General features: G+C 32.2%; 1 protein-coding gene across 5 annotated transcripts in view; it reads left to right on the plus strand.

The window, feature by feature from the left end:
* The first annotated feature begins 423 nt into the window (after positions 1 to 423).
* LOC144847921 (dystrophin-like) overlaps positions 424 to 14,108 on the plus strand; it is a 210,941-nt gene continuing 197,256 nt past the window's right edge. For all 5 annotated transcript variants that reach the window (XM_078704507.1, XM_078704509.1, XM_078704508.1 and 2 more), the window contains exon 1: positions 424 to 525. In XM_078704507.1, coding sequence (XP_078560633.1) covers positions 432 to 525 — 94 coding nt within the window. In that variant the 5' untranslated portion in view covers positions 424 to 431. The remainder of the gene's footprint in view (positions 526 to 14,108) is intronic.

Below are 14,108 nucleotides of genomic sequence, written 5' to 3' on the forward strand. Positions count from 1 at the left end.
TAGAACTTTAAAGTTTTATGTCTAACTCAATGCCAACAAACCATTTTTAAGTTAATTAATGTTTATCCAAGCAGTAATCTAAAGTTGTTGATGATGTCATATCAGTACCATATTTGGGCATATCACTACCATATTTGGGCACATCACACTTTTTTTTCAAACTTGTTAAGTAATGATTTTACTTATAAAAAAAAAAATAAACAATTAATTTAACAAAAAATCAATTGTCTGACAGAATGTTTTGCTTTAAATTACAGTTTTTTCAGGTAAATATTTGTTTGGATCCAACTTTTGGTCATAGTGAATAACTATTATTTGACATTAAAATGGCATTTAAAAAAAAAAAAATTAATTCCGGGGATGCAATATATCTCTAAATATGTTAATTCATAATTTCATTTACATAGGTTGCAGGCCTTTGATACTGCAATATGGCATCTTCACATGCAGAGAATGGCCTTCGATCCCCTGAACAAGAAGCTCAAGAAGCCGAAAAGTTTCGAAGAGTAATTAAATCAAGATCAGGTATTTACAGTATTTTATTATTTATTTCTTGTGTACAATGTTTGAACCAGGTTTGTTTGATTGTTGTGCTTATTGATCATTAGTTTTCAACAGTTTCGATTACAGGACTTGATCATCTATTCCAGTGGTCCAGTGTTCGATTACGTAAATGTCTTGCTGACCAATAATATCCATGACAGGCCTTTAACATCTTCCAGTAACTGACCTGTTATGATTTACAAAAATCTTTAAAACTGGGTTTGCTTTTAAACCATTATTGGCCAGAGTAAAATTTAATTCCATATAACCTTAAGGATGACACTTGCTCCTTGTCTAAGAGATCCATTGTTTTAATTTAAAAAATTTGAATAACAAGTAATATTAAATAAATAACACTGTAGAGTCAGAGAAATCAAATTCAGATAGATATATATATAACTAGATTGAATATAAATAGTACACAAAAATCTTTGGTTATCCATGCAATCACAGCATGCAAGTACGTTGTGCTGAATTTATTTATTTATTAAACATTTTGCAAATAGCTCCAGAGGAAATGGGTCAATGTTCCAACACAGAAATGGGTACCTCTTGAAACAATATAATAAATATTTAAAAAGTATATATACAAAAACAGAATAAACTGGACATTAAAATTAACAAGAAAAATTACTTCACATCTGAAATGTGTCTGATTGTCATAGAATAGTACATAATGTACTACTATATAGTGTAGCACAATTAACACTACAGAAACGTGACTGGAAAACCCTATTTCTTCAATCACAAAGTAACTGTTACCCAACATTGTTGTTTTGTTCAGTGGCCTTTGCATTCAATAAAGAAAGTATACCAATTAACAAAATTCCCTATACCACCTGAACAGTTTATAATAGCATGGATTTCCACAAGAGTGGTTTGATTGCATAGCCAATGATAGCAAATATCAAATCCCTCATTATGAAAACAATTCCCACTGTACCTGTCCCTGAGAGTACCTGTAGATGTAGAAACAATAGAATAGTCATCCTGACAGAAGCATATCAAAGAAAATAGCTCTTTGTTTATTTTTTCCTGCTGAATTTACCTATGCACTGCTGTTATTTAAATTCAATCTAAACTTGATATAGGGAACAGTATTATGTGACGAAGGCACATGTGCTCTATATTATTTAACTGTACTGTAGGCCTACATGTACTAATATTATTACATCATGTACTATGCATAAATTGAGCGGTACAAATTTTGGTTGCCATATACCAATAAAATTCTCGTCAACTTTGTTTGAACATCACATGTTTTTAGAATTTGATGTTTCTATATTATCAATATACAGTATTTGCTGACATTTTGTAGGCGATTGCCGCATCACATGCCACTTGCTTTGTACAAAAGCATGTTCCAGTCAAAACAACTTATCCCTAAACACGCACCCCGAAGTAAGTTAATCATACTCATAGACAGAGTTGGGGAGGGCTGAGGTTTAGAGTTTTAACTACTCAGTTTGTGTATAACATACTCTGATCCACATCGATACCGGTAGGAGGCACTACAGTATACATTATTGTTTACCATATTGTTTATTGATCGTTTACGTCTGAGAATATCTATTGCGGAAATTGTTAATTATATGCAATGCATTTCAATATCACGTAACAATCAATGTATGTAATTTGAGATTCTTTCTTTTTCATAGTATTGACTTAAATTTTAGAGAGGTACATTATATTGTTTGGCAAAATAATTGTTCAAAGAAAAAGGAAAGAAAAAAAAAATACAAAAGAAACACCGTTGTTTTAGTGTCTAGTATTAATTTATAGTTTAATTGATGATAATCTTCCTCCCCTTTTCCCTCCTCCTTCTCCCTCATCCTTCTCCCCCTTCTTCTTCTACTTGGATCCTACATTTTTAGATCCATGGGTGGGTCACCAAATTCTTTTATGTTTGTAAAATGTATCTTGAACACCAGATATTTCAGAAAAAGGTTATTAGCGGCTTTAAAATAGACTAAAACTCTGTCTACACTATCAAACTAGTTTGATAAAAAAAGTGTGATGTGCCCAAATGTGGTAGTAATATGACATCATCATGTCCATATATGGGCACATGAAGTTTGATAGTGTAGACAGAGCCTAAGAGAGGTGGATGGCAGGCCTTTAGGCTCCCTGACTTTGACTAGCTAAATTATACATTTGTTATTTAATGTAACAGACTGTAATGACTGATGTGACTTTCATTACTCCATATGGAGTGTGTCATTTTAAAATCTAATTGACCTTTCTATGTTTTTAATACAAAAATTATAATGTTGTTTTTTATGAACTATGTTGAGAGGCTACTGTATGAAATATTATCAAATTGTAAAAATGTATGGGAGATATTATTAATATAGAAATTATTTTTGTCTACTTTTAAGTATTTCAGGTTCATTAAGGAGTGGATGGTCCTAATCCCTAAAACCCTTCTTTCTTTGGTCATTTCAATTTATATGAATAGTTGGAAGATAGAACAGTCTTCTAGAACTACAAAATGTACATTACTGTAGGTACAGTATTTAATGAATTAATTAACTTATAGAACCTCTATTGAGGGGACACCTTCAGGATCCAACAAAGTGTCCAGGGATTGTTCAAATTTTTTTTTTCATTTTTTTCAACGACTAACCATCATTTTTTCAACGACTAACCGACCGAGTAACATCGTTTGGAAATTGCTCTCTGTACTCCATTCAAATGGGATAAGTTCTTAACTTAATAGTCGTCTGCCTGAACATTGAAAGGAAGAGTTCTACTTATTGTGTTCTCTAAACTTTTGTATGTGTGTGATTGAATACAACTAATGTCATTTATTAGTATTTCAATTTGATTTTAGTAAATTCTAGATTGTAAACCATCTTTTACAACAAACAAAATATTATCAAACAATAAATATATGAATGTAAGCATTTTCCCTGCAACTTATACTAGATTTGTTAGAAAGTAAAGAATGTTTTCATCAAACAGAATAAAAATGAGTTTATTATCATAATTTTTTCATAAATGATTCTGCAAATTCTGACCTTTTAACAAATATGTAGGTGATTAATTAACATCATTTTTCTGAGTTCAATTTTGGTATTAATTTACCAGGTCACCAAGCTTGAAATGTCCCAATTTAGAAAGAATGCGTTTAATAGATCTAGATGTTTTGCAACTAAAGAACTCATGGCATATGGTCCAAGCTATTTGAGTAGGAAATAATTAGGCTGCACCTTTGGCTATGACAGCCAGCAGAAAAAATGTAGACGTGGGTATTGATTAGGCACTCATCAGTATTTTATGTTAATAATAATAATTATTGATATATTCATATACAGTAGCAGCAATTCCAGGTATTATATCTATTGCAACAGCATACCACTGTCTGTTGGTTTGTGTAATTTCAATGAAAAATAAGATAACTGTAAAAATGATACACAAATTTTATTTATTAAACTTTATCACTGCACATAACAACATAACAAAAAAGCAGCGAAAAGAAAGTGAATGTGAGTACAGTGACGAGTATAATCTCATTATAAATCTACCACCCCTTATATTTGGTCAATTCCATTGTCTTATCATTGGTCAGTCTATTGTTGGTTATCAGATGGCTATTAACCCTGAAGATGCAAGCCTGTATCCATGATTTTTTACTAGGGGTTATTTTTTTTTTCAAAAAGAGGCAAGTGCAAGAAAAGAAACTGAACAAAAAATAAATTTAGGCCTAGTCTAGTAGAAGAAAGTAATTGTCTGCTGGCTAGGTAAAGGATTGAAAAAAATAGGCCTATTTACTAACTGTAGCACTTTCGCTGATGGTCTCTGTTTGAAAAGGGCACTTCTGGACAAGGTGGGTTCTTTAAAACCCTACAAACCCCATCCCTCTGGCTATGGGCTTGATATGCCTCCCTGGCTAAACCCTATAGTCAGTTGCTTCATTTATGAATAAGAAGAAGTAGGTAAAAATATGAAAGATAGACTACACGAATGTGTGTAATTGTAAGGGACACCTTCAGACCAAACAATGTATTTATCCTTAACATAATAGGGACTTTCCCTGTAGGTGTTGGCTTAAAAAGAGTTAAACAAAACTTTATTGTTTTTGTAAAAATACAAAGAAATATATGGTTGCCAGCAATTCTGATAGTAAAAACATACATATTGTACGGTACATAAACTGACTGATAAAATATTCACAAATGCAGTCAGTTGATGCTAAAAACATCAATATTATTATTAGGTGATCATTTAGAATAAAATGATCACCTATTGTTATTGTATAAAATCTTTATTAGGTGATCATTTAGAATTCTAAATGATCACCTATTGTTATTGTATGAAATCTTTATTTTTTTTCTTTTTATTGTTTCTGTACACTATTTTGTGTAACAATTATCTCAAAAAGTTTAATGTCAATGATTACAAAAATTTCAGAATATCTTTCAAATAATATAACTTAATCCTAATAAGCTTTCCAGCGTGATCACTCATCCGTGACGACATTTATACGCCATTTTGCGAAATCACATTATCAATCATATCTCCACAATTCATTATCACATATTAATAAAATTCACTACACGTAAACTTCAGATCAAGGGTAAAAATATTAGCAAATAAAAACGCACGCGCACGTAGGTTCATGCGCGTGATATCGCGCGTTAAAAATTTAAAACGCTCAAAATTAAGTTTTGATCAATTTAGAGCATGAATTAGGCCATTTGCGTGTTTCAAAAAATTACTGCGCAAAAATGCGTTTTTGCGCGCGCGATACTTAAAAAGCGTAAAAAATATGAATTTCTTTTACAAATCTCATTCTACTCATCATCCTTAGTACATTCACCAAATTTGAGTCAGTTCCGACTTAAAATAACGCTATACGAGCACGTTAAAAATGACAAAATGCGCACATTAATTTTACAAAATTTCTGAAAATGGTGAAAAATAGGTCTTTTTTAAAATGAAAATAATTCTTCAGAATGCAAGATGACCCCCGATTTTTTTAACTTATTCTGGAAGCCATTGAGTTGTAGATATGAATTCATGTACACATTTTACGTACAAAATGTTTTGACGTCATCAAATGGCCACTTGAATTTAAAAATTAGGATTTGTTATCTTTTTGTGTAGATTATCACATTCAACAGAGCGCATCTTGGTTATGTGTGCTCGAATTTCGCACAACTTTCAGTATGTGCTTGCTTAATTAATTATCTTTATCATGAGTTGACACTATCTTCATTTTAATGACGTCATCACGCGTAAAAACTTGAATAACGTAGGCCGTGTAATTTCACCTTCACAGTAAATTTGAATATCTTACAGCTCTTCAGAATTGAAGGTTACCTTGATGATTATAATTTATTATGAAAGCTGATGAAATGTAGATATTAATTCATATAAAAATTAAGCCTATCGGATGTTGTGACGTTAACATATGGCCAGTTGAAGTGAAAAAGTAGTTTTTTCATATTTTTCGTCAAAGTTATACACAATTCAAAGAGCGCGCACAGCGCTTCTACGTGCCAATTTTTTTTCAAAATCTTATATTTTTTTGCTCAATTAATTATCTTTCGAAATTGTCATCTTAAAGTTTAGTTTGATAACGTCATCATGCCAAAAAATTAGAACATGTGTGTCCCGTAATTTCACCTATGCTACACTGTATATATAGATATACAGTATATACTGTACATATTGTATATGGCATATAGGCACAACTCAGCACTATAAGCATATAATAGGATGGCATACATCAACATTTTCCGATCGTATGTTAACGTACGTGCATGTTTAAAAAAAATTAATTTCAGTAAAATGATAAAAGTGATCACCTATAATTCGTCAAAGTGACGAATTAAATTCTAGTTAGGTGATCATTTAGAATGCTAAATGATCACCTATTGTTATTGTATGAAATCTTTATTTTTTTTTGGTTTTCCGCAACGAAGTTGCAGGAAAACCTCTTGTGATTGTACGAAATCATCATCATCATCTTTTTTTTCATCTTCTTTCTTTCTGTATGATTTTTGTGTAACGCTTTTCTCTAAAACTTGCAAACATAACATTTTTTTAACTATGTTGACATTTTGACATTTATGTAACGTCGTCAAGCGAAGCTTTTCATGATGCTTACAATTGCGCAACGTGACGTACGCGCGATTTAACGATTTTCTCGTATTTAACATAGCTCGACAACCAAATAACATTTCAACTTGAAACTTTGCAAAAGTTTAATTTATATTATGCGCTAACTTTCTGTGGAAAAAAAATTGCGTGTTTTACACAAAGTTACGCGCGCACGCGCATTTAAAATTTCAAAATGCGCAAAATTAATTTATAATCAACTTTCTACGCGTTTCATGTCGTTTTAAGCATGTCAAAAATTCCCACGCGTGCGCACATTTTTACGTGTGCGGTGCGCACGTAGCATTGAAAACGTATTTTTTTCGCGTGATTTATGTTTTTCCAGCCTTTTCTAGTAATTTTTCCAAATTTTAAACAATTTCGACTTAAAGATACGTCATACGAGCACGTCGAATTGGACAATTTGCGCGCGTTTTTTATGAAAAGGTTAAAAAATTCGTTTAAAATATGCCTTTTTTTAAACAGTCGTAATTTCTAAACTAGACGGTCAACTTTTTGTGGATGGCATATTCTGGAAGTAGATGAGTTGTAGATATCGTATCAGGTATTAATATGGCTAACCGGACATTGTGACGTCATCGTATGGCCACGCGAATATAAAATTTAGGATTTTTGTATCTTTCGTCATAGCTTACCACATTGAATAGAGCGCATCTCCACTTATCCGTTTTCCATTTTCACCCCGATTTTGATATTGTCTAGGTCAATCAACTATCTTTCGCAGGAGTTAAAAATATTTTAATTTTTTTGACGTCATCATGCCTAAAAATTTAAATCACGTGTGGCATTAATTTCATCTTTACAGTAAATTTTAATCTGTTATAGCTCGTAAGAATAAAATGTGATAATCACGATTAAAACTTTTTCTGGAAGCTATTGGATTGTAGATACGAAACTATGTAAAAATGTTGCCAATCGGATGTTGTGACGTCATCATATGGCCAGTTAAATAAAAAAGGTCGTATTTTCATCTTTTGCGTCATAATTCATTACATTTAAAAGAGCGCGCATCAATATTTCACGTATTCAAATTTCTTCTACACGCTAATACGTTGTTGCTGAGATAATTTCCTTTCGGAAATGCTACCTTCGCGTTTCATTTTAAAACCGTCAACATGTTAAAAATTGCAATAAATATCGGGTCCCGTAATTTCACCTATTCTACACTGTATGTGATATGGATACAGATTATACTGTGTATACTATATATGAATTTAAATAATAAAATTCAGCAATAACAACATATCATATTCTTCAGTTCAGGTCATAATGCCAACGTGAACACTTCCTTTTGTCCTCAACCTATCCCCTTAATGTTAATGTTGCACCACTTGCGCGGCGGAAAACCAAACTCGTCAAAGTGACGAGTTACATGTCTAGTTGGTTTTCCGCAACGAAGTTGCAGGAAAACCTCTTGTGATTGTACGAAATCAACATCATCTTTTTCTTGATCTTCTTTCTTTCTGTATGATTTTTGTGGAACGCTTTTCTCCAAAACTTGCAAACATAACATTTTGTAACTTTCTCAACATATCGTCATGCACATGAAGATGTGCTGCGAAGCTTTTCATGACGTTTACAATTGCGCAACGTGACTTACGCGTGATTTAACGATTTCTTCGTATTTAACATAGGTCGAAAACCAAATAACATTTCAAATTGAAACTTTCCAAAAGTTTAATTTATATCGTGCGCTAACTTTCTGTTGAAAAAAATTTGCGTGTTTTACATAAAGTTACGCGCGCACGCGCATTTAAAATTTCAAAATGCGCAAAATTAATTTCTAATCAACTTTCTACGCGTTTCCTGTCGTTTTAAGCATGTAAAAAATTCCCACGCGTGCGCAAATTTGTACGTGTGCGGTGCGCACGTAGCATTGAAAACGTATTTTTTTCGCGTGATTTATGTTTTTCCAGCCTTTTCTAGTAATTTTACCAAATTTTAAACAATTTCGACTTAAAGATACGTCATACGAGCACGTCGAATTGGACAATTTGCGCGCGTTTTTTATGAAAAGGTTAAAAAATTCGTTTAAAATATGCATTTTTTTAAACAATCGTAATTTCTAAACTAGACGGTCAACTTTTTGTGGATGGCATATTCTGGAAGTAGATGAGTTGTAGATATTGGATCATGTATTAATATGGCTAACCGGACATTGTGACGTCATCGTATGGCCACGCGAATATAAAATATAGGATTTTTGTATCTTTCGTCATAGCTCACCACATTGAATAGAGCGCATCTCCACTTATCCGTTTTCCATTTTCACCCCGATTTTGATATTGTCTAGGTCAATCAACTATCTTTCTCAGGAGTTAAAAATATTTTAATTTTTTTGACGTCATCATGCCTAAAAATTTAAATCACGTGTGGCATTAATTTCATCTTTACAGTAAATTTTAATCTGTTATAGCTCGTAAGAATAAAATGTGATAATCACGATTAAAACTTTTTCTGAAAGCTATTGAATTGTAGATACGAAATCATGTGAAAATTTTGCCAATCGGATGTTGTGACGTCATCATATGGCCAGTTAAATGAAAAAAGTCGTATTTTCATCTTTTGCGTCATAATTCATTACATTTAAAAGAGCGCGCATCAATATTTCACGTATTCAAATTTCTTCTAGACGTTAATATGTTGTTGCTGAGATAATTTCCTTCCGAAATTGCTACCTTCGCATTTCATTTTAAAACCGTCAACATGTTAAAATTTGCAATAAATAGCGGGTCCCGTAATTTCACCTATTCTACACTGTGTGATATGGATACAGATTATACTATGTATACTATATATGATTCAAAATAATAGAATTCAGCAATAACAACATATCATATTCTTCAGTTCAGGTCATAATGCCAACGTGAACACTTCCTTTTGTCCTCAACCTATCCCTTAATGTTAAAAGGTACGTCGTTACACGTTCATGTTGCACCACTTGCGCGGCGGAAAACCAAACTCGTCAAAGTGACGAGTTACATGTCTAGTCTTTTTATTGTTTCTGTACACTATTTTGTGTAACAATTATCTCAAAAAGTTTAATGTCAATGATTACCAAAATTTCAGAATATCTTTCAAATAATATAACTTAATCCTAATAAGCTTTCCAGCATGATCACTCATCCGTGACGACATTTATACGCCATTTTGCGAAATCACATTATCAATCATATCTCCATAATTCATTATCACATATTAATGAAATTCACTACACGTAAACTTCAGGTCAAGGGTAAAAATATTAGCAAATAAAAACGCACGCGCACGTAGGTTCATGCGCGTGATATCGCGCGTTAAAAATTTAAAACGCTCAAAATTAAGTTTTGATCAATTTAGAGCATGAATTAGGCCATTTGCGTGTTTCAAAAAATTACTGCGCAAAAATGCGTTTTTGCGCGCGCGATACTTAAAAAGCGTAAAAAATATGATTTTTTTTTACAAATCTCATTCTACTCACCATCCTTAGTACATTCACCAAATTTGAGTCAGTTCCGACTTAAAATAACGCTATACGAGCACGTTAAAAATGACAAAATGCGCATATTAATTTTACAAAAGTTCTGAAAATGGTGAAAAATAGGTCTTTTTTAAAATGAAAATAATTCTTCAGAATGCAAGATGACCCCCGATTTTTTTAACTTATTCTGGAAGCCATTGAGTTGTAGATATGAATTCATGTACACACTTTACGTACAAAATGTTTTGACGTCATCAAATGGCCACTTGAATTTAAAAATTAGGATTTGTTATCTTTTTGTGTAGATTATCACATTCAACAGAGCGCATCTTGGTTATGTGTGCTCGAATTTCGCACAACTTTCAGTATGTGCTTGCTTAATTAATTATCTTTATCATGAGTTGACACGATCTTCATTTTAATGACGTCATCACGCGTAAAAACTTGAATAACGTAGGCCGTGTAATTTCACCTTCGCAGTAAATTTGAATATCTTACAGCTCTTCAGAATTGAAGGTTACCTTGATGATTATAATTTATTATGAAAGCTGATGAAATGTAGATATTAATTCATATAAAAATTAAGCCTATCGGATGTTGTGACGTTAACATATGGCCAGTTGAATTGAAAAAGTAGTTTTTTCAAATTTTTCGTCAAAGTTATACACAATTCAAAGAGCGCGCACAGCGCTTCTACGTGCCAAATTTTTTTCAAAATCTTATATTTTTTTGCTCAATTAATTTTCTTTCGAAATTGTCATCTTAAAGTTTAGTTTGATAACGTCATCATGCCAAAAAATTAGAACATGTGTGTCCCGTAATTTCACCTATGCTACACTGTATATAGTGTACATATTGTATATGGCATATAGGCACAACTCAGCACTATAAGCATATAATAGGATGGCATACATCAACATTTTCCGATCGTATGTTAACGTACGTGCATGTTTAAAAAAATTAATTTCAGTAAAATGATAAAAATGATCACCTATAATTCGTCAAAGTGACGAATTAAATTCTAGTTTTTTTTATTTTTTTTATTTTTTTTATTTTTTTTTGGTTATCCGCAACGAAGTTGCAGGATAACCTCTTGTGATTGTACGAAATCAACATCTTTTTTAGTTATCCGCATTTAGCGGATAACTCCTTGTAACTGTCCTGTTTCATCATCTTTTTTTTTTTTCTGTATTCTTCTTTCTTTCTGTCATTTTTGTGTCACGCGTAACTCAAAAACGTGTAAACATAACATTTTATAACTTTGTCAACATGTGGGCGTTCACGTGAAGTTGTGCACCCGCTATTGTGAATGACGTCATAGTTGCGCAACGTGACTTACGCGCGTTTTTATGAATTTCGCGTATTTAACATAGATCGAAAACCATATAACATTTTAATTTGAAACTTAGAAAAAGTTTAAGTTATATCTTGCGCTAACTGACTGTGAGAAAAAAATGGCATGTTTTACACGAAGTTACGCGCGCACGCGCGTTTAAAATTTCAAAATGCGAAAAATCTATTTCTAATTAACTTTCTACGCGTTTTATGTCATTTTGAGCATGTCAAAAATTCCCACGCGCGCGCATATTTTTATGCGCGAGGTGCGCACGTAGCGTTATAAACAATTTTTTTTCAGGTGATTTATGTTTTTCCAGCCTTTTCAAGTAATTTTACCAACTTTTAAACAATTTCGACTTAAAATTAACGTCATACCAGCACGTCGAATTGGATAATTTACGTACGTTTTTTATGAAAAAGTTCAAAAATTCCTTAAAATTTGTCAAAATTATACCTTTTTTAAAACAGTCGTAGTTTCTAAACTAAACGGTAAAAGTTATTTTTATTACGTATTCTGGAAGATGATGAGTTGTAGATATCGTATCATGCATCAATATTGCTAACAGGACATTGTGACGTCATCGTATGGCCATGTGAATATAAAATATAGGATTTTTGTATCTTTTGTCATAGAGCATCACATTTAATAGAGCGCATCTTCGCTTATCCGTTTTTCATTTTAACCCAGATTTTGATATTTTTTAGGTCAATCAACTACCTTTCGCATGGGTTAAAAATATTTTAATTTTTTTGACGTCATCATGTCTAAAAATGTAAATAACGTGGGTCACTTATTTTCATCTTTACAGTAACTTTCAATCTGTTATAGCTCGTCAGAATAAAAAGAGGTAATCATGATTAAAACGTTTTCTGGAAGCTATTGTATTGTAAATACGAATTCATATCAAAATTTTTCCAATCCGACGTTGTGACGTCATCATATGGCCAGTTGAACAAAAAAAATTGTATTTTCATCTTTTGCGTCATAGTTCATCACATTTAAAAGAGCGCGCATCTATATTTTACGTATTCAAATTTCTTCTACATGTTAATATGTTGTTACTGAGATAATATCCTTCCGAAATTGCTATCTTAGTGTTTCATTTTGATACCGTCGCCATGTTAAGAATAGGAATAAACGGGGGGGTCCCGTAATTTCACCTATTCTACACTGTATGTAATATGTATACAGATTATACCGTTTAATACTGTATATACTATATGACACAAAATTGACAGAATTCAAAACTAACAACATATCATATTGTTCAGTTCAGGTCATAATGCTATAATCTTTTTCCGTGTGCTATATTCCAACGTATGACGTGCACGTGGCGTTTGTCGTGCGGATAACTAACTCGTCAAAGTGACGAGTTCAAATCTAGTCTTTATCTTCTTTCTTTCTGTAATTTTTGTGTCACGCGTATCTGTAAAACTTGCAAACATAACATTTCGTAACTTTCTCAACATATCTTCATTCATATGAAGTTGTGCAGCGAACCTTTTCAGGATGTTTACAATTGCGCAACGTGACTTACGCGCGATTTAACGATTTTCTCGTATTTAACATAGGTCAAAAACCAAATAACATTTTAAATTGAAACTTTGCAAAAGTTTAATTTATATCATGCGCTAACTTTCTGTTGAAAAAAAATTGCGTGTTTTACAAAAAGTTACGCGCGCACGCGCATTTAAAATTTTAAAATGCGCAAAATTAATTTCTAATCAAATTTCTACGCGTTTCATGTCATTTTAAGCATGTCAAAAATTCCCACGCGTGCGCAAATTTTTACGTGTGCGGTGCGCACGTAGCATTAAAAACATATTTTTTTCACGTGATTTATGTTTTTCTAGCCTTTTCTAGTAATTTTACCAACTTTTAAACACTTTCGACTTAAAAGTTACGTCATACGAGCCCGTCGAATTGGACAATGTGCGCGTGTTTTTGATGAAAAAGTTCAAAAATTCGTCAAAATTATGCCTTTTTTTAAACAGTCGTAATTTCTAAACTGCACGGTCAACTTTTTGTGGATGACATATTCTGGAAGTTGATGAGTTGTAGATATCAGATCATGTATTAATATGGCTAACCGGACATTGTGACGTCATCGTATGGCCACGCGAATATAAAATTTATGATTTTTGTATCTTTCGTCATAGCTCATCACATTTAATAGAGCGCATCTCCACTTATCCGTTTTCCATTTTCACCTCGATTTTGATATTGTCTAGGTCAATCAACTATCTTTCGCATGAGTTAAAAATATTTTAATTTTTATGACGTCATCATGCCTAAAAATTTAAATTACGTCTGGCATTAATTTCATCTTTACAGTAAATTTTAATCTGTTATAGCTCGTAAGAATAAAATGTGATAATCACGATTAAAACGTTTTCTGGAAGCTATTGGATTGTAGATACGAAATCATGTGAAAATTTTGCCAATCGGATGTTGTGACGTCATCATATGGCCAGTTAAATAAAAAATGTCGTATTTTTATCTTTTGCGTCATAATTCATTACATTTAAATGAGCGCGCATCAATATTTCACATATTCAAATTTCTTCTACACGTTAATATGTTTTTGCTGAGATAATTTCCTTCTGAAATTGCTACCTTCGCGTTTCATTTTAAAACCGT

Source organism: Antedon bifida, chromosome 7 (assembly GCF_963402885.1).
Source record: "Antedon bifida chromosome 7, ecAntBifi1.1, whole genome shotgun sequence".
NCBI classification, from domain to species: domain Eukaryota; kingdom Metazoa; phylum Echinodermata; class Crinoidea; order Comatulida; family Antedonidae; genus Antedon; species Antedon bifida.